At 34.3% G+C, this 26,677-nt stretch overlaps 2 protein-coding genes across 3 annotated transcripts; both read right to left on the minus strand.

Annotated features, from left to right (window-relative positions):
* Positions 1-1,263: 1,263 nt before the first annotated feature.
* Positions 1,264-21,701, minus strand: LOC136807470 (uncharacterized). Of its 2 annotated transcripts, none has more exons than XM_067064048.1 (13): positions 21,524-21,701; positions 21,129-21,205; positions 20,657-20,760; positions 20,158-20,229; positions 9,867-9,998; positions 5,982-6,119; positions 5,496-5,585; positions 5,170-5,233; positions 3,570-3,660; positions 2,686-2,767; positions 2,360-2,437; positions 1,942-2,057; positions 1,264-1,570 (listed from the first exon to the last, which is right to left on the minus strand). In XM_067064048.1, exons 1-13 carry the CDS (start codon positions 21,634-21,636, stop codon positions 1,408-1,410), a joined length of 1,320 nt encoding a protein of 439 aa, XP_066920149.1. In that variant the 5' UTR covers positions 21,637-21,701; the 3' UTR covers positions 1,264-1,407. The 2 variants fall into 2 exon arrangements, with proteins under 2 accessions (XP_066920149.1, XP_066920150.1); XM_067064049.1 differs by lacking the exon at positions 3,570-3,660 and adding an exon at positions 3,142-3,229 and having other exon boundaries at positions 1,316-1,570.
* Positions 12,000-15,072, minus strand: LOC136807468 (uncharacterized). The gene is made up of 2 exons (XM_067064047.1): positions 14,327-15,072; positions 12,000-13,544 (listed from the first exon to the last, which is right to left on the minus strand). The coding sequence occupies exons 1-2, from the start codon at positions 14,706-14,708 to the stop codon at positions 12,511-12,513; spliced, it is 1,416 nt and encodes a 471-aa protein (XP_066920148.1). The 5' UTR covers positions 14,709-15,072; the 3' UTR covers positions 12,000-12,510.
* Positions 21,702-26,677: the final 4,976 nt, after the last annotated feature.

Below are 26,677 nucleotides of genomic sequence, written 5' to 3' on the forward strand. Positions count from 1 at the left end.
CAAGTAAAAAGTTCCTGTTGTGATTAGTTTCGATTGTTTTGCTTGTTATTATCAATTATTTGATTTGCCCAAATTATTGAAAAACTTCTGGGGATATTTATGACAAGGGTCCATTGTCAAATAAAAGGTCAGCGTCAGTCTTTAAGGTAAGTGTTTTGCAGTCTCCCAAACCTTTTTCAAATGAATTTCCTCAGTGTCGATACGATGAAACAAAAAACACGTATAGTTAATTATAACTCTTAAACATATAGATTTCTTTGTCCAAAAGTAAAATGGAAATATTACAATCGGCTCTATGGGCCAATTAAAAAAAACACCTAACAATCTAAAATAATATTAAAAATTCTGCGAATAATAATTTTCTAATTATTTACAATTTTCATACATCTACGATATCTTCTTCATTAATAATAGCTTTGGATAAAAAAAAATGAGCGTATAATGCATAATGAGTAACATAATAAAGTCAACATTTTCTTTCCATTATAGAATAAAAATTTTAAACCAGAACTTGACCCAGAAAAAATACCTATTTTGGGTCCAGCCAAAATTCTACAAAACTAACCAAATTACACTACATTACATTACCCTTTTGAGAATAGAATGAAATTTTCCCCAAGGAAATCTTACAAAGTCTAAAAGTGTCGAAATTTGATATATTGATTTAAATCTTACTTAGTCGGAGTTTCAGCCCTCTACAAAGCGTAGAATGAATTCGTTAGTGGCCTAAAACATACTTGTATTCAAATTACCTCAAGAATATATTTTCTAAAGTGAAATATTAAAAATTCCTCTAAACACTAACAAACTACACACATAAAAATGCAATAAAATTTGAATAGAGTATAAAAACATATAAAAATACAGAACAATACAAACTTCAAAAACAATAATGCAATACTAATTCATAGTAAAAAAAGTTCTAAAATTCAGTTTAAATTCTATTGATTGGCAGCTCAATTCGATCACTGACAATACACGTTTTTTTTTTATAAGGAACACGTTTATAAGGAACTCGAGGCTGAAAATGGTTCAAAAAATAAGGAATTGTTAAGGAACTGCTCAGGCTGAGAATAAGTGGATTTGAAAATAATGTACCTTATTGGGACTAATTTGACCAAATTTTGATCTTTCAAGGGGCAAAAAGTTCAAAATTTCCTATGTAGTAAGGAACTCGATAAGGAACTTTGAGACTGAAATTCTCTGTAAAAATAAGGAACTCCAGGCTCAGAGCAAAGTTAAGGTTCCTTATAAAAAAAAAACGTATATATTGCCACCAAAGGGGGGGGGGGGGCATCAAAGGTCAAGGTAAAATCACAAGTAATAAAATCTTACAAACTACAAACAGAGGAAAAATAAAAATAATCACATCACAAAAACAATGGTAAGATTCTACGAAACAATTGTCTAGTCTTGGTGTGGCTTATCAGTATCATTTTTACCACCACCATTTCTTATGGGTGCCACTTTGGCTAATTGCGTTCTCAACTTCTTCAGCCGATGCTTAATCTTCATGTCAAGATCTTTCAACACGACCATTGAAACCCAACGGAGGATCAGTACTGTGCATCTTTGATTTAAAAAAGGATAAATTAAAGTAACGAGTAATATCAAAATTACAAGAGAAGTAAGGACATCTAAAACTGCACGGGTGGGGTGAGGAGAATTCCATTGGATTTTACTAAGGTGAGAGGTTCCACGAGAAAAAGAAGAACTGAAGTCAAAAACTTTCGCAGTAGACAACATCAAAATTACACAATAGGGAATGTTTAGAGTATTGGCTTTTTTTCACCAGATCTTTTTCAGCGACCAATGGAAGGATATCTCAATAGGCAACAGGGATGAGGGTTCAAAAAGTTTGTTTAAGCCTTAGGAGATTTTAAACACGCATGCTTAGCACACAATGTGATTAATTCTGTTGATAAACAGAGACGTGAATACCTCAAAGCAATAGCAGCAAGAAGAATAACCAATAAAACAGCGCTACTCCAAAACACTCGTTTCCAGTACCAGTTTGGTTGCTCTTTTACATCTGGACACGAAGATGGGTTCCTTTTCTGTGGAAGAGAAAATGTAGAGTATTATTCATAGAAATTACCGGACATAAATGCTAATGTACGTGCCTTGAGGCACCCCTTTGAAAAAGGGGCGGTGTATCTCTTTGGTTTGTGGAGGGGAGGGTGTCTTCAGCTCATCTATTGTTGTCTCCTTTACTCGACCATTGTATCATCTTGTATATTTTAACACTATTTTTATTAAACTTGGGTAGCAAAGCTTTAATTTAAAATCTCTCTTCCAGATCTAAAGATGTTTTACACATTTTTCATAAATTCAGACTGAGAGAGAGAAGCATACTTACCACTTGCAAATCAGCGAGTTTGATATCAACTTGTGAAAGTTTTCCTTCTACACCATAGACTTGGAAGGATACCAACATCTGAAAGGAGATGTAACACGATAAAAAGATTTTCATTACCCGAAATAAATTAAACCCACGCTCTAGAGCATATAAAATGAAAATGTTTTATAAAGATAAAAGGTAACCTAACGAATGAAGGAGGGGAAGATATGAAGATTGGGAGGGGTAGATGTCCTTCTTGCAATATCGTAAGCTAAAGATCTTTGGAGGTGGTGTTCCATTCATATAGAGTGAATTATTTTGGAACAACTTCAAATATTTCATACCTTTTCCCAATCAATTTTAATGGCTCCAAAATTCAATTCAGTAACAACATTGGAGATGCGATATTTGGACGCTACGACATTCCTGTGTGAGTGAGCGGAGAAAAGAATTTAGATTCTTTCAAAATAAAAGTTCATTTGGATCACAAGTCAAACACATCAAGATCTTCAATGTCGTCGTCCACATGACTAAAGGTTCAATCTCATAATAAGTGTCTTGGAAAATTGGAAATCTTGCAATTCTGTTCTGCCTTTAAAGATTGGCTTTTTTGTCATATGAAAACTATTCCTCTACATGAAAAAGGGCAATCTCAATCTCAAAGATGACCACTACAGTAAAACTTTAAATTTTGTAAGGTACTAATTTTGAGATTTAACTTTTAGTCATGTGAACGACGACATATTAGAAATATTTTAGGAGGAAATCTCCGGTGAAATGGAAAATGGTATGAAACTTACTTAATAGAAAACACACAGAGCCAATGAGGTCGGGGTAAGGAACAGGTATGCGACATTCCACTTGAAGTAAACTCATAGATGGGGTAGCCTGTGTGTGTGCAAAGAAATTATCAACTAGCCTGTGTATGTGCAAAGAAATTGTCAACTAACTCCTTTACACTCGATTTGGGAGAAAACTCTAAGCTTGTGGTCTTTTGTGAAATGTGGATGGAATGTTTTATTAGGCCTGATATGAATACTAATTAACGCTGAAAGATGCAGCATATTGTGAGAAAATATCATACAGTAGTTTCTAAGACCGGGAAAAGATCATTTTTAACCACCTCTTTTTGATACATTTTCGTTATAGTCTGTACACTTATAACCTGCATCTTTCTAGGGTTAGTTAGTATTCAGGCGAGAGAGTCGCTAGTAAATAATAATCTCACTTTAACGTCCATTCGCAAACTTCGACGGGTAACAAAGATGCGGAGCAAGAGTGAGTCAATCCACTGGATGTGAATTCGTACAACGGGTAACCTAGGGGACGAAAAAGAAAATCGTCGTCACTTCGTTACAAAATCGTATCCTCGGTAGCTGTGTGTGCAAGTCTCATATAAAATACAATGATATGTGTATGTCTGTGTGTATATGCTTCAGTGTGCAATTTGAGAATTATGGAAGATGAAAATTGTCATTTAGTTGTCGAAGAATAAGAGTCAGAAAAAAATGATTATGAAAATAAGCTGTTAACATCAACCACGTGATGAGAAATCAAAGTCATGTTGTTTGCCTCCTTTTGTCTTGTTACAAGTGAGTCAACGAGTCCAAGACCACAAGCTTCGAGTGATTACAGAAGAAATAGTTACAAAGTTTAAGTGTTAATAGCATACAAAGATTATCATTTTACTTAACAAATCCTTGCAGCATGGAGGTTTAAAGAAACAGGAGATGTTTGCTATTGTAACCAAGCTCGCCCTACGATTATAAAAGTTACGATGTATGCATGCTCATAATCTCATATATCGTGCATTTTTAATGAGCTCTTTTATAGGTGAAATCTTATTGGCTCATTTAAGCTTTAGAAATTAGATGAGACGAGATTTATTGTTTCTGACATCAGTGTAAGGAAATATTTGGACTAAAAAAAGGCCTGTAAACTTGGCAATCCTTCATCAAATGATAAGATTTTTCGATCAATGTTTTCTTTAAGGTGAACTCTATTGCTTGATACATTCGTCCAAAATTCTCCTAATTCTAATTTTCTTACGCGCACGGTAAACCTGGGTAAACCTCTGAAGGCGCTTGAAAATTATACATCTGAGGAAAATAGTCCTCCCGCGGAAAATTCTACAACAAGAATCTAATTGTGCGCCAGAAAGTCAAAAACTGAAACGGCGCCCTATTCATAAACACAATCACGCAACTTTGTTGTCATTCCTAGTCCATTTAGACAAACGCAGTCCTTACGATTTTGAGATTGCATATTCGTCAGATTGTTATGTTTTCACCCATCCCTTTAGAGCTACAGCCTGGTGGGCAGAAAACAACCACAATCTGATCTCAGGTTACTATATGTCTACAAATCGAGTCTGAAATCGTGTGTGCTTAAAAATAATTTTTCATTTTCTGGCTTGAGAAAATATATTTTCAAACCAAAATTTAACGGATAAAGAAGTTGAACATAAACTTGTTTCGTGAACGAAGTTTTATTTAATTTTCGTATATTAGAAGGCTAGAAATCTGCAATGAATGTTCAGAGCAATCTTGAGTTTTACTAAAAAGACGTATCTTGTCGGGCGAGCTTAGTATTTTCTTTTGATATATTTCATAAAAGAAATCAAAAGACTTTAACGATCAATTACCGACAAATTCAACTCCTGTTTTTCTTTATACCTCCATGCTTGCAGTAACTAAGGATTCGTTTCCCTTAGTGTATTTTAAATATGTATTTTCAAGAGTAAAAGAAAATAGAATTTCGTGTTAAATTCGAGGGTATTGAAATACAAATACGGTGAAAATGAATCAAATGTGAACATAGAAACCTACCTGTCGCTACAGGGTTTATACAGTTGATCTCCGCAAAATGCACATCTCCACTTAAGAACATCACCTATTTGAATAAAAAAAGTATTTGTTTACCTAAGGGTCTAAAATGGAGCTTGATGCGTATTGAAACTCAACAGACAAAGTGACTTTTATACAAGATTGGTAATGAATTCGCGTATGAGAGCAATTATGACAATATCGGATTATAATATTTTTCAAAGTCGTCCGACGCTTTCGGGATTGTTGGATCATTTCTCTGCCTTGTACTTGCAGTGTCAATTTTTCATAATTATTTCTTTTTCATTGCAGTCAGATTAGAATGTAACCTTTGGGTGTTGTTGTGTGAGCCAGATTAATCGATCCAAACTCTTTTGGCAAGCCATCCATTTCTCACTGAAAGGGATATCACTCAACACCTATAAATGAAAAAATATTGATAGCTTTTATATATGAAGTAATATCTCTTTATAAAAGCAGCAGCCAGGCAATATTTAGCTTTATCTAATAGACCCCAAACCTGGGGGGAGGGGGGGGTCAGATCAAAGAGACCAAATCAAATAAGAGCTTGTAAAAACTCTATCTCGTTCCATTTTTTGCCCCGAAAAACATCGAAATTTGGTCAAATTAGTCCCATTTCTAAATTTTACAACAAGTAGAAGAAAGACATCAAATTTACTTCTGCGTAGGACAAATCTACCCACAGATCAGAACATGTAAAGTTTCACAATTCTCGGGTATTTAGTTCACCACGTGCATGCGCAAACAAATTTATCAAAGAAACCTCTACAGGAAATTTGGGAAAAATAACATACTTGCAATCCGGTGCCAATGAAAAACATGGAAGCAGTGGGGTCATCTAATTGTTCTTTAAACCATTGCCACTGTTCTCCACCAAGGATATCACATGAACTACCTCCTTCGTAATGACTTCGTACGTCCAAAAGAATAATCTGAACAAAAAATTGGTAAGAAAAAGCAAAATGTTACCTTTTGTTTTCAATAATTATATTAAAAATATATTTGGTACGAACTTCATGGGATAACTCAAAGATAAACTTTAAGAGTCAAGTTCCATTAATTCTTTTTTTTACAGAACGGACATTATTTTAGAGCACTCTGCTCTAGGAGAAACTGGAATTAAAGCATTAATATTGCCAGGGGTAGGCCATTTTCAAAAGCTGAAATTCAAGAAATATAGATACAAATAACTAGGAGTATGAGCAATGTAAGAAAATCAAGTTTAAAATGACAGCGGTAGGGGATGAGTAACCAAACCAAAATATCGCCTTTTTTAATTTCGCATAGCGAAAGTATTACGATAGGCTTTCGTGGCGGCGGCGGCGCGGAAGAAAAATTAGAAAACGAGAGTAGTTGAAACTTCTAGAACATTCTCGAAAATTCTGAAATATGGACTCACTCGCTAAGATAAAATTTAATGATTCCGTTCTGCAAGTGTTTGGTAGGCGTGACCAAGCATTCGTAAACATTGCTCTTTTTTTTAATGGCGGATTTCAGTTTCAGCATGCTGTCAGACTTGCTCTCGTTTTTTGTATTTTTGTCATGTTTTTAGTGTTTTTAGAGTACTTAAGAGGATTATATTTCTTTTAGCATAGTATTTTATGTTTGTGTAGTTAGTAAATGCACCAATAAAGTGATATTAATCTTACAATTAAAGAACTGTCCTTGAAAATCACTACACACAACAACACAGACAACAGACAAGTATGATCTTCATTTTTACAGGTAGAACTATTTGTTGATATTTGATTAAGTTGTGTTGTAAGACAATTTATCATTTACTAAGTATTTCACAGAAAAATTTATGGCAGGGGATGAGATCGGGTATTTACCTTGCATCAGTGGAGGCAAACATGCATAGCCCTATGGCCCTCAAATGAATGACCCGTCTGGTCATTAAAATACAAAGTTAAATCAAAACAATAATGATAGAGTGGAGCTGTGTGCGGAGCTGCGTAGTTCATTTGTTTTGAAATTTTGTTGCTTTGATTGGTCAGTCATTTGATTGATGGCTATGCAAGTTTCCCTCCACTGATGCAAGTTACCCGACTTCACGGTAGGTAGGTGAAATGTGTCAGTTTCCAGACTCTCCCACTCTAGATAACTATTTCCAATCGATGACTACTGTTAGTAGTTGGTCTAATAACGACATGCCTCGTCTAAATTCCGACACCCTTCTTTAGAGAAAGGAATAATATGAAAGCTTGAATCACTGATTGAAAAAGGATTATTCCTCTCTGACCACTATATAAGCAAAGAAAAACAGTTTCAATCTTTCTATAAATTTCAGCTGATAAAAAGGGAGTCGGAATTAGAGGAGGGGAGTCGACACATTAGACCAAGTTACGGTAATCGCTAACCAACCGATTGATTGGATATCGATTGATTTCAATAATCATTGAATTGATAGGTAATTGAGACTATTCTAACTGATAATAGATTGGTTTTTCGTTGATTGGCTGTCGATTGATTGCGAACAATATCGAACAGCTTTAGAGTAAATCGATGAAAAATCCATCAATTGATAGCCAACCAAAAGCTTCCCGTAAAATCTTGATTATAATTGCCTATCGATTATCAAAAACAATCGATATCCGATCCATCAATTATTTATCGATTAGTAATCGATTGGAAAGGGATATCGATTGTATCGAATGGGAGAGTCTGGCATGTTGGATGGGCGCTTCGTGGGATAGTGGTCATTAACCTTGAATACTACACAGGCTTCAAAGGTTTCGATTCCTACTGGCAACGGTTCACTTGGAAAGTGAATGAGCCTTCACCCGGGTCAACCCATCAAACGGATGTGAGTGAGGGAAACAATGACAAGATTGTTATCAAATTTGATCGACCTGTTCGGAATCAATTTTCTACTGTAAAGTCAATCAAAAAATTCTCAAAAAATTTGTAACTTCACGTCTCAATGATATGGATGCAATGCAAATAACAGCAGTAACAAAGTTTTAGCTTTTTAAAAAAGGTAAAAAACTTTTGCAGAAAGAAAATTGGTTTAAAAATTTCACTATGATTTCCACCAAATTTAGAATATTTCATGTAATTTTCCAAATTAGTGCTTTTTCAAGCTTTCAAACAGTTATTTTTCTTATCTAATAGCAATTTTTTGCCAAAAATAGCCCTCATGGTCTATAATCAAACTCTTTTTATATATATTTATATTCCAAGGCATCATCCAAATTAAATGCCTGTCACAGTTGATTGTGTTTGATTTTGTTTTATTGAGATAGCATTATATTGTATCTGTCATCAAAGTCTGTCGTCCCAAATATGTAGATTCTTTACCTTTCAAACAAATTCTCAGCACAAAGTTATGCTAAAGTAGAAAGTTATACAGGAAAGATACATTAGAGGTGAACGAGGGTGAACAATTCTAATATGACTAAAAGGTTTTGAAATATTGAGAAACTATGAAGAAAAAGGAAAGAAGATGAGTAAAGTGAGGATTGTTACTTTTTGCTTGTGATTGACGTAAAACTATAGTACATTTCAACATTGAAGATTTCAAATCTCTGCACAAATTTCACGTACCTCTCTAAGATAAAAAGTTACTGTACAGCCTTGTGGGCTAAAATATTGATAATAGCAAACATGACCAAAATAGCAGAATATAGAGTTTGAGCTTTTTGATATGTTTTGGTTTAATTTTGTTTAAATTCGATTTATTTACAAGGTGTAAACCTTTTGTATTTTTGTAATTTTTTGTCGATAACTTTGTCAGATTGATATTTGTTTATTTGTCAACACAGTCATGTTCTATATACAAAACTATATATACAAACTATATACAATTTCATATATATTGGCAGCAAAAACTGATGTGGGCTGTAACTTGGCCACACTGGGACAGTTCACATTTAGGTGGCAATAAAGCTCTAGCTCTAGCCTCGTTCTATTTATTGCATTCTTTTAATGGTAAAGGGGGAGGGAGTACTTAGACATTAATAGGTGCCAGGTATGTGCTGATGCTAAGGTTTGGTTTTTGACCTTCCCAAGTCTCTCTGAATTATTTAAGGTACGAAACTTGAAAAGTCAAGAAAAGATCTCTAGAAGGGGCTCTTCCAGAAAAAATCCGTTCATGGGGGGTGGAGGATGTATTATTTTTTTCATAAATTGCCCCTGGACATTTTGATTTTTGACCCCCTGGACACGGGTTATACCCCTGGACAAACATCAAATCAACCCCGTGGACACAAAAAATTACCCCTGGACATTGGAGTTTACCCCCTGGACATATTTTTCAATACCCCTGGACAATTCATCCTCCACTCCCCATGAACGGATTTTTTCTGGAAGAGACCAAGGTTAGAAAATTGTTCTTAGAGTCACTTTTTCGCCTTGTCTCTGTAAGGATAACTTTTATTCTCTGTTGGAGCCAGTTTTTCTCAGGTCTGACCTGACATTCTCTAACCCTAGTACTCCCCCAGTCCCGGTCGTTTAAAATGATTATTTCATCTTTGAATAATCAAACACTGTGCGAAATTTTCGACTCTGAGTCGTCTTGTTTCTTCTTGTGTTTCTCTGCACAATTAAGAGTGCTCTAGAGCTTGTTATATAAAGTTTTTTATTTTCAATATTTTTTTTTTTGGCGTAACGGAAATCTAATACAGAAATTTAGACACATATGAGAAAAGTCAAGCCTACAAAATGATGAATGAATATACCTTTACAATCTTCCCTGGAGTACCATAGCTGTATGACACATAAACACCTTCTCTCTTCCTTCGTATACTATCAGCTGGCTCGTCAAGAAAGTCAAGAAAGATATTCTGCGATTGAAGTCTGTTTCTGTAGCTCTGGAAAAAGAAAAACCACGTGAACTTTCAGTTTATTTTTACTTCTAACAAAACCTTCTGTTTTATTTGGGAAATCCAAATTCAAATATTTAAACTTAAAAAAAAGAATGAAGTTAAAATGGAAGTGTCTAGTATTTTTAACTATCTCGGGTACCTAATAGCTGGGGGAGGGGTTGGAAAAAATCTCAAAACTTAATAAGCGGGGGGGGGGGGGTGGAATAAAAAAGTCCTGGGTGGAAAATCTTTGAAAAGGAGACTAATACAGCTGAATTAGGACAAAAAATGGAACTTTCAAAAACATTTTCCCAAAAAATTAATAAGCGGGGGGGGGGGGGGTTGGAATAAGAATGTCCTGGGTGGAAAATTTTCGAAAAATTAATTAGCGGGGGGGGACGGCTATTAGGTACCCGAGAGTACGGAAGTATAAATTATTTAATATATCTTAAAATCGAGAAATATTGGTATTTGATGACGACTTTTGTACTTCGCGCTATTTTTCTCGATTTCATGATTTATTTAATTGATTTTCTAAACTGAGAGAGCTAGACTGGAATTTTTCGCATGTAATATTCCATCATCAAACATTGCAATGGCATTGCAAATGTATATTAAAACGAGGCTCAAAAACGCCAAAAGACAAAAAAAGATTTGTCGGTAAATTGGTCGTTAAAGTCTTTTGATCTCTTTTATGAAATATATCGAAAGAAAATACTAGGCTCGCCCGACAAAATACGACTTTTTACTGGAACTCCAGATTGCTCTGAACATTCTTTACTATCGTAATGAAGATTAAATAAAACTTCGTCCACGAAATAAGTTCATGTTTGATTTCGTTTATCAGTTAAATTTAGTTTGGAAAATATATTTTCTAAAGCCAGAAAATGAAAAGTTCTTTATAACCACACACGATTTCAGACTCAATTTGTAGACATAAAGTCGTTGGAGAATTTTGGAGGAAAGTATCAAACGATAGAGATCACCTTAAAGAAAACATCGATCGAAAAATCTTATCATTAGATGAAGGATTGCCAAGTTTACAGGTCTTTTTTTAGTCCAAATATTTTCTTACAATGAATCTCGTCTCATCTAATTTTAAAGCTTGCCTCATTTAAGATTTAATTTAGTTTAATAATTTAATCTCATTTAATAAGATTTCAACTATGGATAAAAGAGCTCATTAAAAATGCACGATATATGAGATAACGAGCATGCATACATCGTAACATTTTTAATCGTAGGGCGAGCTTGGTTACAATAGCATACATCTCCTATTTCTGTAAACCTCCATGGTTAAAGCAAAGAAATGTCTCAATTTTGACTTATAACATAACTTAAAACAGAATGTGTTTGAAAAGCCGAACCTCAACAAAAATTAGCTTTTTATTAAGAATGAGTACTTACAAAGTAATGTCCTCGAACAAAGAAGAACAACTAAATTTCCTTAGGGGTCTTATCAAATAATTTAATCCACATTTGATCCAACAACACGACACAAGGTAATCAAATATAATTTTATTTTCCGATTTACTTAACGTTGATGTAACATAGTTATAATTAAATACTAATTTATACCAACTATTGACAAAAATGATTATATGAAAAGATAATTTCTATAAAACTAATATATTAAACTGAAACTATAAATTTTTAGGTACATATTTTACAAAGGCAAATATTTGTTAGGTTTACTTTGTTAAGTGAGGATTTAAATGAATCGATGGAAGGCTTGAGCTTAGTTTAAGGGCAGAAACTTTCGCGGGCAGAAAGTTTCGCGAGACCGAAAAGTTGCGAAATTTCGCGGATTTAAGTTTCGCGATTTTTACTTTTTGAAGAAAGTTTACGGAAGAAACTTTCGCAGTTTTTTGTGAATGTTCAATTTTAGTAGCAATAACTTTCGCGAGTAGCTAGGGAAAGGGAATAAAAAATTATTTCAAATCTCATTTTTTTCTTCAATTGAAAGAGTGATATGCTAATAAATGAAAAATAAACTATTTTCACTTCTTCCTCCCATTCCGAATCCTAGTCACTGCGATAATATCGATAATATCGACTCTTCTCGGCTTTTAAAACTTGGAAAAAACTTTCGCAATTTTTAGGAAAATTTCATTTTTCGCAAAATTAACTTTCGCGAATTTCTTGTTTAATTTCTTACCTGGCAGAAACTTTCGCGAAAAAATGCGAAAAACGCGAAAAACGCGAAATTTCTTCCCGCGAAAGTTTCTGCCCTTAAAGTAGTATTTTCGGGAATTTGATTGCAAAGTAAACTTCCACGAAATAAAAAGGATTGTGTTCCGAAACGATGGGATGATGCCTATTGACATCAAGACTTTGTTTCGCAAATCAAACTTAATTGTTTTTGATTTATAGACCTGCTGCATGAGTTCATGATTTAATTTTTTCTCAGATTTGAAAACCTCACAAAGTAAAAAGCTAAGATGAATTTCATGGACCGTTTTACCATTTTACATTTGGCGCTCTGTAACAGAGATTCAAAGTTTTCTTATAATCATAATCATGCTAATTTCTTCCGAAGGTGAATGTCTCTTCTCCATAAAACGAGGACAGCCATTAATAAGGTAACCATAGCGACAACAGGTGAGTGGTATTGTGGGTAATGAGATGAGTAGAAGGCTAGAAGGAAGCTGATTCCTTTGAAAGTGATTCCAGCAACAGTGCGTACACCTGTGATGAAACTAGAATCCTGCGCATTAACTGTCTGTAAGAGCAAAAAAGTGTTCACTATCTGTCCTTGAAGAAAGATCGGATTCTTCGACAGGTACAAAATGGAGAAGAATATAATCTGCTGCGGTAGAGTGTTTAGAATACCAATATTGGTCAACATTAAGGCTGTCACCATGACAGCACAAGTTATCAATGAAATGATATAAAGATAAAAATTACGGACCGGATCCTTAAAGAAAGCGTATTTGACCAAAAGAGTGGACAAAATCAACGTCACACAATTCGTTACAATTACCACTATGAGGAGGGTATTGAGCGACCAGCCATACATTGAAGGTGGAATAATTGTCATACTGGAGATTAAGGTGGCGATGCCATATCGACCCATTCCATACGCTAAACATAAAGTGATGATATCGAAATTAAAAAGATCTGAAAACTTCATCAATGTCACCTGCGATGGAGTTGATTCACTATCATTATTTGTACATTTTGTATCAGCTGTTGAAAGATCGGCTCTTTCAAGTTTCGAACATCGAATGTGTGAAGTTCTTCTCGATTCGTTCAACGTAGACAAATCGAGAGCGTCTGTATAATTTTTCGATTCGATTCTTTCCAGATTTTTTGACAGATCTGTCACTTTGAAATATGAAACAATGGCAAGAGCAAGTGAACCAACAGTGATTAACAAATTCCCCATATTGAGTTTGTCCAATTTCACGAAACCGATTCGGATTAGAATACCGGTAAATAAAATCGGTATTCCAGCACCAATATTAATTCCAATTTGATAGGATACTTCATACCAACCAATGACTTGCTTCATTGTATCCACTTCTTTTGCATACGTCCGACGAATTTCACCTTAAAAAGAAGAAAGGGCAGACCATGTCAAACGTTTAAAGAAAGATATTTACAATGGGCTCTTCCAGAAAAAATTTTTACATGGGGGGTGGAGGATATAACAAATTTTAGTGATTTACCCCCCGGACAGGGTGACTTTTGGCCCCCCCCCCGGACAATAGGTTTCACCCCCCGGACAAGCATCTGCTGACCCCCAGACACACCAAATTACCCCCGGACAGAGCAAATTTACACCCCGGACAAGGCAAATTTTGATGATTTTTTGCTACCCCCCGGACAATATATCCTCCATCCCCCATGTAAAAAATTTTTCTGGAAGAGCCCATTGTTGTTAGCAATTCTTCTTCGACAAATATCTCAAGGGAAATAATTTTCTCTCTTGGACACTTTTCCTTCGATTTCCTAGAGAGTTTTCAAACTTTTTGATAAAAAAATGGCAAAATTTATCATTGGCAGGTTCTAATTTTTCGCGCTTTTGGCGAAAAACGACGAATAAAGCGAAAATAAGTTCCCGCAAAAATTAGTTTCTTTAACGCATTATTTTCTATTTCAAAGCGTATGAAATGAGTGGTCCGTACATGGTTCGAACATTGGAATGATGGCAAATTTAAATACCCAAAATAAGAAAGTGTCAAATGTCACTGGTATCATATGAGATCGCTCAATCTTTTCAGCCCTTTACCAGTAGGTATGGCCCTAGGAGCACCGTCACCCATCCCGCCCTGTTTTTTTGACTACGCACGGGTTAATCTGTTTTCAGAAAAGGAGAGACTAATACTCACCAATGACAGCAGTTTGTAAACATTCGGTGAAACCCATCAAGATGCGCCCAATAACCACCAACCATATCTGTCCATGTAAAACATAAAGAGAATTCCCTGCAAAAGAAGCCAACATCACACCCACCACCACTCTCCTCAGGTTCCTTGTGCGGTCCATATAACGGCCTAAAAAGGCCCCACCAATGATTTGTGCAATTGAATATAAAGCCTCCGTTACACTGTAGTAAAATATTGCAATGGATGTTTGGATGTGGAAACGGTCTTTGAGATAATAGAGCAAAAAATATTTGGTAGTTTGCATCTCAAATCCATAAAGAAATATCATGACATAGGAAAGCCATTTGAAAGTTTCTCTTTGATGTGTCCACTCTTTGTACTCCATATCTTCATGAAGGGAAAACGCGATTGATCTTTTTATCTGACTATTTCGTGAATGTCAAAATATGATATTACACGTCTTTTTTATAATGTTGTGCACTAACCGTACGAGCTCTATATTAAGACAGCTTAATGCCATGGGGATTTAACACACATTAGAATTTAATTTAAATTTAAAGATTCACATCTGACGATTGCTAGGAGAGCATGAAACTCGGAGTTATGTACAATTAACTTGTCAAGGAAATATATTATCTAACATTAGAAATTTAGTGCTTATTTAACCATGGAGAATTAACATACATTGAGCTCCTCCAAAAACGTCACTACCTTCGAAATGACACGAAAGGACCAACCTTAACAATGGCTTTTGTTTCGACGCAGCGAAGACAGATTTTAGGGCGTTGAAATATATTGTTCTACCGTTAAAATTATCTTCGATAACCATATTTGGAATTACGTCTATTATAATGTAAATGAGTAGCATTATTTCTCTCTTATATTGAATCTTTGATTATAAATACTGTTACTGAATTTTAATTAGCAAGCATCGTATTTGGTATGTAAATTTTGATATTCTAAAGTCGTGAAGATATGAAAAAAAGGAAATTAAAACTGTTTTATTTATTGTTTGAACTTTGTTCCGGATCGCATAGGAGGCTTTGAACTTAAGATTTAAGGTTAAGTACATTAAGTTTTCGGTTAAATTTATCTCAAAATTACATGACTCGCGACATGGAGGTTCAACGCGAGATCTTATTGTAAGATCTTCGGTTCCGAGACTAGCAGTCGATACTTTTGAGATTTTTTTTCTATCTTCACGACTATTTGCACTTTTATTTCTTTTTTTCGCTCGTAACTTTTGTTACTTTTCTTTGCTATTTGGTCAGCCCCGATGACCCTTCAAATACCTTTTTTCCAGCCGCCGCCGCAACTTAAGAGTTTGGTTTTTTTATTCCGATTTTCCGATATCACTTTGATCTCTAAACTTTCTTCCGATCGGGTTAACTTTTTAGGTACTTTTAGCGTGCGTTGTTTTTACAGATCATAATGTGGTGTTTCAAGATGGCGGCTCAAGCGATCTTGCGAAGTGAAGCGAAGTCTTTTTCGTTCGTTCGGTGTTTATCTCTTGCCAGATTTTATTTATACAATCATTACATCTTGTTGAAGTGGCTTTTAAACTTATAACTAAGGAAGATGCAACACTGGAGTTAGATTATAAGGATGTTCTTTTCTTTAAAGCATGAAGATTTTAACTTATTTGCTCAAGTTTTTTCCTGAATTGTGAGTTATTTTTTTACCTGCTAGACCTCATTTATTTATTTTGTAGCATGAAAACATGATTTTTCATTTTGGACTTGAATATAGAATAACCACAAACAATTACTGGAATTTGATGGAGTGTATATATATTACAGTTCACAGCTTAATTATCTAATTATTCACAAAAATAATGTTTTCTCGAACTTGAGTGTTTTCTATCTTTTGATTTAATAGACATTTTATATGCTTGTTCTTCTGGACTTGGAGATAATATTGATAAAGCGTAAATGGAAATTGATCAAGTATATTAAAGTACCGCTCCTATGTGAATTTGAGAAAGACCGAAGTTCTTCATCAAATTATTGACACAAAAATGATTTTTTTCTAGACTTGCGTTTTTCACTGGCAGTTACGTTTGTTTTTTTGGACCGACTGGGAGATAATTATGATAAAGCGTAAATGGAAATTGATCAAGTATATTAAAGTACAGCTCCTATGTAAATTTGAGAAAGAACGAAGTTTTTCATCAAATTATTGACGTAAAAATGATTTTTTCTAGACTTTAGTTTTCACTGCGATTTGAAAGCAGACACTTGCATTTGTTCTTTTTGACTTGGAGATAATTATGATGAAGCGTAAATGGAAATTAAACAAGTATATATATTTAAAGTGCAGCTCCTATGTAAATTTCAGAAAGGCTGAAGTATTCTTCATCAAATTATTGACAGAAATTATGTTTTTCTAGACTTGCATTTTTTTCACTGTGATTTAATGGCGGACACTTTACATTTTGGACTAATAATGATAAATAATAAATGTATATATAAATAAATTAAATATTTTTTAATAGATAAATATTGCACTTTTAAGCATATTTAGGCTCAGATTAGGGAAAATACAGTACAATAATTACAGTCTTTCTGGGACGACACCGGGTATGCTAAACATAAAACTTTAAATTTGAATAAATTTTAGATAGTATTTTGGGTGTAGGTGTAAACTTTATTTTGAAATTTTCATTGCCTATTATAAAAAACATGTAGTTTTAAGCTGAACTATTTCTCTGCAGTTAAGATGAATAAGAATGACACCATTTTAACTTATTTATTACTGATTTACATCTGTTTTTGAAACTTTTTTGATTTTTTGTCCAGCTTGAGCTTGAATATAATTATAAGTCTAAGCTTACTAAAAAATGAAAAGTGTATAAATTTTTTGTGATTTTTTAAGTACAGTATGCCTTGCTTTTAACTTCCTTGCAAGGATTTTTATTTTCATGAATCTGTTGATGATGTTATTATCTAAATATCTATCCTAATTAAGAGACGAATAATTATTTTGTCATACAGATTGTAACATGGCATATTTTCGTTAATCCATATTGTATACAAACGTAAATTTGATGATTTTTTCACTCTCGCAGGCCATTAACTGCAACGAATCGCAGGCTATTAGCTGCAAGAGAATCGCTCAAGGGATACGCAGGCCATTAACTGCAACGAAACGCAGGCTATTAACTGAGAAAATTTAGTGAATTAACTGCAAGGTGCAAGTCTCAATCAATGAGCACCAAGTTATCGACAGAAAAAGATAGACAGAATTTAAACGAATCAGTCAGCAGTCAGACGGAAACAAGCAAGCACTACTGCGTCTGACTCGACGCAAGTTGACGAGACTGGTCCGGAAGATCAAGACATTGATTACCGTCCGCTTGAGAGAGCCGACACTCAGAAAACAAACTTGACACAAACAAGACCTCTCCAGGAAGAATTTGTTACTCTTCTTAGTGCAAACAGGACAACTCTTGCTGAATTAAGCACTCTTTACGAAGACTTTGTACTGACACAACAACAGCTAGTACAGGAAAAACGTGTCGTACAAGAGAACCAGAACACACCTCTAGTTACTCAGATAGACGAGTTAGAAAGACGACTCCAGTACTTCACACGGTTGATAACTCAATCCGAAGGCATCTGACGTTTCGGAACTTCTCGATACCTTAGTGTCAAAATAGCACCATTGATTTTGAGTCCATTCTTTTCTTCAATAGAATAGATTTTCTATACGCTTCGAAAGATTGCTGGGAAAATTTTTTGATCGCTCCCTCACTGACGAGACGTTGAAAATCTACCATTATTGTTTGATTGAGATAAGTTTCTACAGCCTTCAGATTTGAAGAAATTTCATATAGTGGGGATAACACTAACATCAGGATGTGACGGCATGAGTTTTGGAACCCAAAACAGTATGGTCATCAATGCTTCCTGTGTTGAAGAAATGTTTCATTTTGCGCTAGCGTTCGGCCACTTCAAACATGTCTTGACAAGAATCTGTTCCGTCCATATATTTGAATCCATACTCTCCTACTAAATATTCTGTTACTGTCCCAACAGCGCAACCGTAGTATTGATTTCTTTCCATGTCCAAACACGCAAGGACTGCCTTGGAAATCCCCTTCAGATCTCAACTGGATGTAGGAGTCAACACCCTTTTAGACTGAGTATTCAATAAAAATGATGATGGTAATAATATTGTTTTGAAGAAAGTTAGACGCAGCAATTTTCGCAAAGAAAAACCTATCACTCCGATATTAATCTTTTCCTTTATAGAATTATTGCAATGGACGACCACAGAAGATTGAGCAAAAGGATGGTTAAAACTTAGAGTGCAGAGGGCTCCAGCACCCAGCCTTTTTGAGGGGGGGGGGAGCTAAAGAAAATAATCCCGACTAAATTTTAAAAACATTGCATGTAAATTCTCAATGAATTTATTGCGCCACCGGCAAAAATTTTTTAAAGAGGGGCAAAACCTTCCCCACATAATTGAATATGATATTTGTGATAATGATATTTAACATAATTCAAAATATTTATAACCTATCAGCTCTGCCCCCAGTTTTATTACACAACTCTCTGCCCAAAAAAATATAGCCCCCAATCAACAGTCAAGAGCTATTGTAAATTAGGATAAATGCGAGTATTTATCCTAAATAGGATGAATTATCCAAGCTAGGATAAAATCTATATCCTTATTAGGATAAAAGGAATAAAAACTTGATTTATTGAATAAACTTTGAAATGCGAACGTATATATCCGAATAAACGTCGAGATATGCATGGATTTGAGTAATTTATTAGAGCCAGCAAAGTATGCTTGTGAAGTCTTATCTCCCAGTCAGCGTGCGTTCAGAAGCTATTCAATTTTCAAGAAGTACCTTTATTTAATGATACAAACTCCAACTGTTAGGCATCGAACTTTCTTAGTGATAACTTTGCTTATGATGGTTGTTTTCCAAAGAAAATTTGCAAATAGAAAAAAAAAATAAACAAAATAAGATAAAATACAGCGTTATTTAAATTTGTTTCAAGTAGATAATTTATCCTAATTTGCAATAGTTCCTGACTGCTCAAGTCGGGGGGGGGGGGGGTACTATGTAAAAAAACAACAAAATTTTTAAAATGCCTTTATTTAATGATTAAACAAACGGTAATGTTCTAGAACAATAGATTTATGTATAATGTTTTTGTTGTTTCACTCCGAAACATAAAATATCCCTTAGAGTCAATTTCTGAAATTGATCTGAATTTCTTTTGTCGTTTGGAATTGACGAATTTGGTATTGTGATCAAATATTGGAAAACAAACTAAACCCGTAAAAACAAGGAATTTGATATAAGGCATAATGTGCAAGGGGGGTCCAGGTCCCACCAAAAAAATAGGGTCCCAGCACACATTAAAACCCCCACCTAGAATCAATCATGCATGGTCCCACCACTAAATATATCCCCCACCAAGATTTTGAAAAAATTGAATTCCCAGCAGAATTTAGGAAGCAAAACTTAAGTCTTCTTTCAAGTATAATACAGGTCATATGTACAAGATTATCCACTAGGTTTCAATAGTAAAAGGTAACTACTAAAGTTATATATCATTGATTGATGTTTATGAGATGTTTCAATTTTACATCCAAACCACCTTAGTCCCACCTTAAAAAATCAGGTCCCACCTAATCCTGTCCCCCCCCCTGAAATCCAAAAAATCGGAAGTCCCACCTAAAGATTTTGAACCCAAACCAACAAACCCCCCCTTAATTTAGGGGGGTGCACACTATGTATAAGGAAAAATCCTTTGAATGTTATAATTATGATCAAAAGTATCAAAACAATGGAATATTGGTGTGTTATTAAGTACCTTTCCACCGTTATTGTTGCCATAGTCATGGTCATCCCACACACCAATGATTGGAGTCTCATCTTTCAATTTCTAAATCAAAATAAAAGTTTGATTTAAGATTTTGGACAACTTAAAGCTTCAAATTTGTTCGAATCAATGGACAATCTATTTCCCTTAAATCTTTTAAAGAACCTGCTTTCGAGAGAGTAATCATTCGTGAAAGCGCTTTTAAGCTTTTAAAAGAACAATTTTACTAAATCTATGAAATTTACTGATTTCAACTAATTCTAAAAGACCTCCAGGTCTTATGAATTAAAAATATTAAAAAAAAATTAAGGACAAGAGAAGCCGAGTTAGAAAGTGAACAGGTTGTCTACGAAATTTTTGTCGCCATTTTCAAGGTTTTCAAGGAATTCTTTCCCATTACATTCACTTTCAAGGTTTTCAAGGTTGCTTAGTCCAATTTCAAAGTTTTCAAGGTTTTCAAGGTCCCGTAGACACCCTGGTAAAGGTCAACCTTGTATCCTTCATTCTCTTTTTGTACATCAAAACGTTCTTTCATTGTTGCAAGAGGTGATGGCATCCAAATCATTGGAAGAATTCTTGTATCTGCATACACAGCTATAGAGTAGGAAAGAAGCAAAGAATCATTTTCAAGACAAGAGGCGAGATTCCAAGTCTCAACATTTGAGAATGATAACGTCATGAACACTTAACTACTAATTTGAAGGGAAAATACAGTAGTTTTATTAAGAAATTACAAAATTGAGACAACATCAGACAATACAACCTTCAAAAATACTCTGTGACGCTTTCTAGATGTACCTATTGATTTCATGAAATTACGCTTTTCTATTTTCTGGTAGTAGTTTATTAAAAATCAAAAAGTATATCCTTCATTTATTGGTCAAACACATGAAATTTTCAAATAACAAAATATGCAGATTGTTATTTTGAATCTAAAACATTAATGACATTTCAATAATTACCATCTCCAAGCCATATCCAAAGATTAGGGTCCTGTTTGATGATTTGGTCCCATAATAACTGCGGCTTGTCATGCTTACTAAAATAGAAACAGTTGATATCAGAAGAATCAACTCATTCAACTTTTTATCGGTCACATCTTTGCAAAAATTTGCTTGTAGCACTGAAGAGTGTCTAATGGCGTAGGTAAGTGGGGTTAGTGACCCCTATACAAACCACGAATATCTTCCTAGCTAACTTTTCCAGTTTTTCTTTATAAAGAAGAAGCCATTTGATTTATCATCAAAAATCATGGCTTTTAAACATAGAGTGAGGATGATAAGAAAATTTCATCTTGTTGAAAATAAACAATCAGATCTTTTTTTAAGGCAGAAAGAATTGTGCACTTTATACTTACTTGCAACTGCCGAAGGTGATTGTCTCTAGAACCTTCTCTTGATGGAAATCAGAGTTTTGTGTATTCACCAGTTGATTCAATACCAATAAAATGCTTGCGTAAATTAGAAACATTGTATCAATGATTGTATTTCAATATCTAAAATTTTTATTTGCAATAGCTCACTAGAAAAATGGATAGACTTTACTTTGACTATAGATAAAATTCTTGTCGTTTGAAACTTGTTAGGGCACAGTTTTGTGATAAAGTTTCCCTAAATCTCAATACCATGACCCATTTCAAAAGTGTAGAACTATTTTTGAACAATCACAGAAATTTCAAGTTTATCTTGTAAGCCAGATCAAAAGAATCGAAGCGTTATCTTGTTAATAGACGATATCGGCTTAACGTGAAAACTCAGATTTGACCTCCGAGAATTCCCCACAATGCTTTGTGCAGAAAAAAATTCACCTTGAAATTTTTTCCGCGCAAAGCATTGTGGGCAATTCTCGGAGGTCAAATCTGAGTTTTAATGTTAAGCCGATATCATCTATTACCTTTAAAAGCGGGATAACTTTTGTGTGAATTAATTTTTCAAAATGTTTGCGCATTTTGCCAATTTTGAAAAAGAGGCTGATTTGTGAGATTTAGTCGATTTGCGAAGAAAATGATATGCAAAAACTAATCCACTTAAGGTAAATAACAAATTTTGGTTGGTTGATTAGCCGGCTGCTATTGGTTAACAAACTGTCCTTTTATTTAGTTTCAAGCTTTCAATTTTCATATAATAGTCTTGAGGTTTAGGACTTGATTCAGGGAACTCTATATACCTTAAGGGAAGAAATTTTTGCAGAATTTAATTTCATGGTTCACAATTCGGAAGTTTTGTGGAATTTTATTTTGTGACTGAGATAACTTTTTTTAATAATATGGCCCATTTTGCCCTAAAAAGACCAAATTTAGAGGTGATTCTTTAAATTGTGAGAATATTGTGTTTCGTAGAATTTAAGAGCCAGTTTTTTTTAAGAGCGGGGCAGGTCCAACAGTTTGAAACTTAGATTTTTTTCATTTTTGGATATGTTGTTAAGTACAATGAACTGAGTAAAATCCCAAAATATTTTGATCTGAAAATCCATAATGGCGGATTTATGCCAATTTGAAGTTATTGACATTTTTGGACATTGCACTTAAAAAGTTTTTTGATATAGAACCATGCTTTCTCAAATCCAAATAAGGAATTGATTTTTGGTGATTCTGAAACTATGGCCAGTAAACTATACAATTTTCAAAAAAAATCAAAATTTTCAAAATGGTAGCTGGAGTTATGACGTCACAAAAACACTACAAAACAATAATTTCTGGTAGTTTAGTCCCTGGTCTATTCATTTGAAGTGATTGCAATAAAAAATTCCGGCCCTACTGGCCCCTAGAGGCCCAAAAAGCCAATAAGGTCTCAAAAAAGTACCAAACTTTAGCCCAATTTTCCTAGCAATCCCAACATTGCCTGACCTCCAACTCTTCTGTTCCTGAAAGACAACCGCCTGGTCTTTTAGGATCAAAAGAGAAACCTATGTGGTCTCCTACCATTAATTCTTTATCTTGATTTAAAAATTTTCTTAACATTGCTCGAAAAATGACTAAAATTTGGGATATTTTGGCCCATTGGCAAACTTCAAAGGGGTCTAGGTCACTGAATTTGTTATAATATAAGGGCTATGATGAATCTTTTATATAAAAACAATGAAACTAAGCGAAAAAAGTTGTCAAATGTGCTTTTTTGGGCCAAAAAGGCTTTTCTTTCAAATTTTTGACTAGAGCTGAGGTCATTCTATTGCTGCCAGTAATTGGCAGTTAGAAAGTAAATTTTATCTAAAAATCATGATTCCTCATCACATATCCCAGAAAGGTTTCTAGGAAAATCAAATATGGTACTCTTCGAAAGCTTATAGAGGCTGAAATTTCACTCAAAGGCGGCTTCTAACTCCCCTGACCCCCTTAATTTTGTGGAATTGACTTAAAAGTACATTTTTGGCTGAAATTTTTGCCCAAAAGGAGTACCCATTGATACTTGATTCTTGATTTTGTGAAAGCATCCTATAGATAGTTCAAGAATTTATCAGAAGTTGGAACCTTTTCCTTTTTTTAAAAGATTAGGGCTAGCTCGAAGTCAGTCTTAACTCTAAAATCCTAAAAATCTTGACAATGCTGCTCAAAACAACAATTTTTGCTCAAGATTGAACAGAAAATGAGCCCACTAAGACAATGAAATCTTTGTTTTTGGAAAGTTTCATGGGGATAGTACAAACATTCATCAAGATCTTTACGTCCTGATATACCATTTTAAGGATCAAGTCTGTCAAAATGTGCTTCTAAACTCTCAAATCTTCAAAGGTGAACTTTACCAACCCCATAAAACAATTTTTCTATCAACCTATTTTCTCTCAAATGCAGTTAAATGAGCCCAAAGTTCAAATCATCAAAAGAGAAGGAAAGGTTTAGGAATATTTTGTACTTTTCGGCTTATCTCTAAGTATTTATTTAATGTAATTTCATGATGAGAAATCATGATTTTCAGATAAAATTTACTTTCTAACTGCCAATTACTGGCTGCAATAGAATGACCTCAGCTCTAGTCAAAAATTTGAAAAAAAAGCCTTTTTGGCCCAAAAAAGCACATTTGACAACTTTTTTCACTTAGTTTAATTGTTTTTATATAAAAGATTCATCATAGCCCTTATATTATAACAAATTCAGTGACCTAGACCCCTTTGAAGTTTGCCAATGGGCCAAAATATCCCAAATTTTAGTCATTTTCCGAGCAATATTAAGAAAATTTTTAAATCAAGATAAAAGATTAATGGTAGGAGACCACATAGGTTTCTCTTTTGATCCTAAAAGACTAGGCGGTTGTCTTTCAGGAACAGAAGAGTTGGAGGTCAGACAATGTTGGGATTGCTAGGAAAATTGGGCTAAAGTTGGTACTTTTTTGAGACCTTGTTGGTTTTTCGGGCCTCTAGGGGCCAGTAGGGCAGAAATTTTTTATTGCAATCATTTCAAATGAATAGACCAGGGACTAAACTACCAGAAATTATTGTTTTGAGCAGTAACAAACCTACCTGGGACAGGTCAGATGGCTCTAAAATGCCCCTAAAATCAAATTTGCAGTGTTTTTGTGACGTCATAACTCCAGCTACCATTTTGAAAATTTTGATTTTTTTTGAAAATTGCATAGTTTACTGGCCATAGTTTCAGAATCACCAAAAATCAATTCCTCATTTGGATTTGAGAAAGCATGGTTCTATATCAAAAAACTTTTTAAGTGCAATGCCCAAAAATGTAAAAAACTTCAAATTGGCATAAATCCGCCATTATGGATTTTCAGACCAAAAATTTTTGGGATTTTACTCAGTTCATTGTACTTAACAACATATCCAAAAATGAAAAAAATCTAAGTTTCAAACTATTGGAATTGCCCCAAACTGCCCCATTCTTAAAAAAACTAGCTCTTAATTTCGCAGATTTGCCCAAAAACCGCAAAATTAAATTCCGCAAAAATTTCTTCCCTTATAAGGTAATACTTTCTGTATTAGCATGCTTTCTCTGACACATCCTACACTGGGTTGTAAATGCAAAAATGTATCAGACTATCTGAGGAAAACCTTCTGATTGAAATATTTTTTCATAGTTTTTCATGAATCCAAACTTTGCTGATGATGGTTTTCGTGGGGCTCAGACGAAATCTTTCTACTATAGATCGATCCCAACATGGAATGCACTACCGCGATTTGTCATCGAGTCGACCTCAATCAAATTGTTTAAAGAAAGCCTAAACAAAGCGTGGGAAAAACACCAACTAAGATACTTGACATATTAATATTGTAATTAGAAATCGGTTCGTAGAGGTCCACCTTTGGGCCTGTGAGCTTGTATACATCATAATAATAATAATAATAATGAATAAAATCTTTAAAATTTAGGTCCTGCCTTCACACAAAGGAGTCAAAATATCCTACAAACAGCTACAAAAGCTTTATTATGTTTCATGCATTTTGCTCCTGCCATATAAGTTATGCTTTTGCCACCAATTTTGCAGCATTTCATTGTTAAAAAGAAGCAAGAAGAAAAAGAGCAGTCTGATAAATCCTCAAATTACTTGCTAAACAAGATTTAAGCGGCTAGAATTTTTAAGGGCACAATTACAAGCTTTATCACAGCTTATCAAAATTGATATAAATGAGCAGTAAGTGTGTCATTGCATACTAAAAAAAACAATATTGCTTCCGATCGCTTTGATGAATTTTTAAATCCTTGAAATATCTTTCTCAAAATTTATGGTATGAAATATGATGCCAAAAATACTTTAGCTCCTTTGACTAAGCAATTGCCCAATTTTGAAATAAACCTGAACCCTACTGATCCATCAGAGTAATCTCAACAAGGGATGATTAAAAGCGCTTAATTGCATGTAGGTGCAAATTGTAACTGCACAATTCATGTGCACTAAGGTACGTCCTCCTAAGTTAAGCATTTAAGATGATTTCTCAGACCTTCCTTTCTATTGAAAATGAAAAAAGGAGGGGAATGTTGTAATCCGATTAAGTGAAACAACAGTTGAAATACCTTCATTTAACAGGTGCTTTGGTTGAGGCCCTAGAGAAATCTTTCTCAAGCAAGAAACAGTTAAGTCTTATAATTTGTTCTGCTTTTGAAAACGGATTGAATCTAGTGCTTTCTTTGTTTTTGCATGGCATATGCACACGGAGTAATTTTTCAACCTGCCTTAATGGATTTTACTTTAAAATCTGACATTTCTGCGAAAGCCACGTGGGTCATGTGTCTTGTAAAGGAAATAAGGGCTTCATTTCCCACCCAACAGTTTCTCTAACCCCTTTTGGTCCTTAAAACTCACACACAATTTACAAGAACAAACAGGAAAGACAAAGTTAAATAAAGTGTTTGAAACGAAACAAGCAACATGCTGAATGGACCTACCTGATGATAGCAATAAGGAGAAAAGCAATCATTAAGAAAATATAGCGGTTAGCGAAAATGCATTAAATTTCATCATTGATTGTTGATGGGGGGGGAGGGGTTTAGGGAAAAAAGAAATAGAAAGTTCCGGTTGCAAAATTGCAAAAGTTTTATTGACGATTGAATCATGCTTGATGGTGGCAT

The sequence above is a fragment of the Clytia hemisphaerica genome, unplaced genomic scaffold (genome assembly GCF_902728285.1).
Source record: "Clytia hemisphaerica strain Z4C2 unplaced genomic scaffold, Clytia hemisphaerica genome assembly, whole genome shotgun sequence".
In the NCBI taxonomy this organism is placed as follows: domain Eukaryota; kingdom Metazoa; phylum Cnidaria; class Hydrozoa; order Leptothecata; family Clytiidae; genus Clytia; species Clytia hemisphaerica.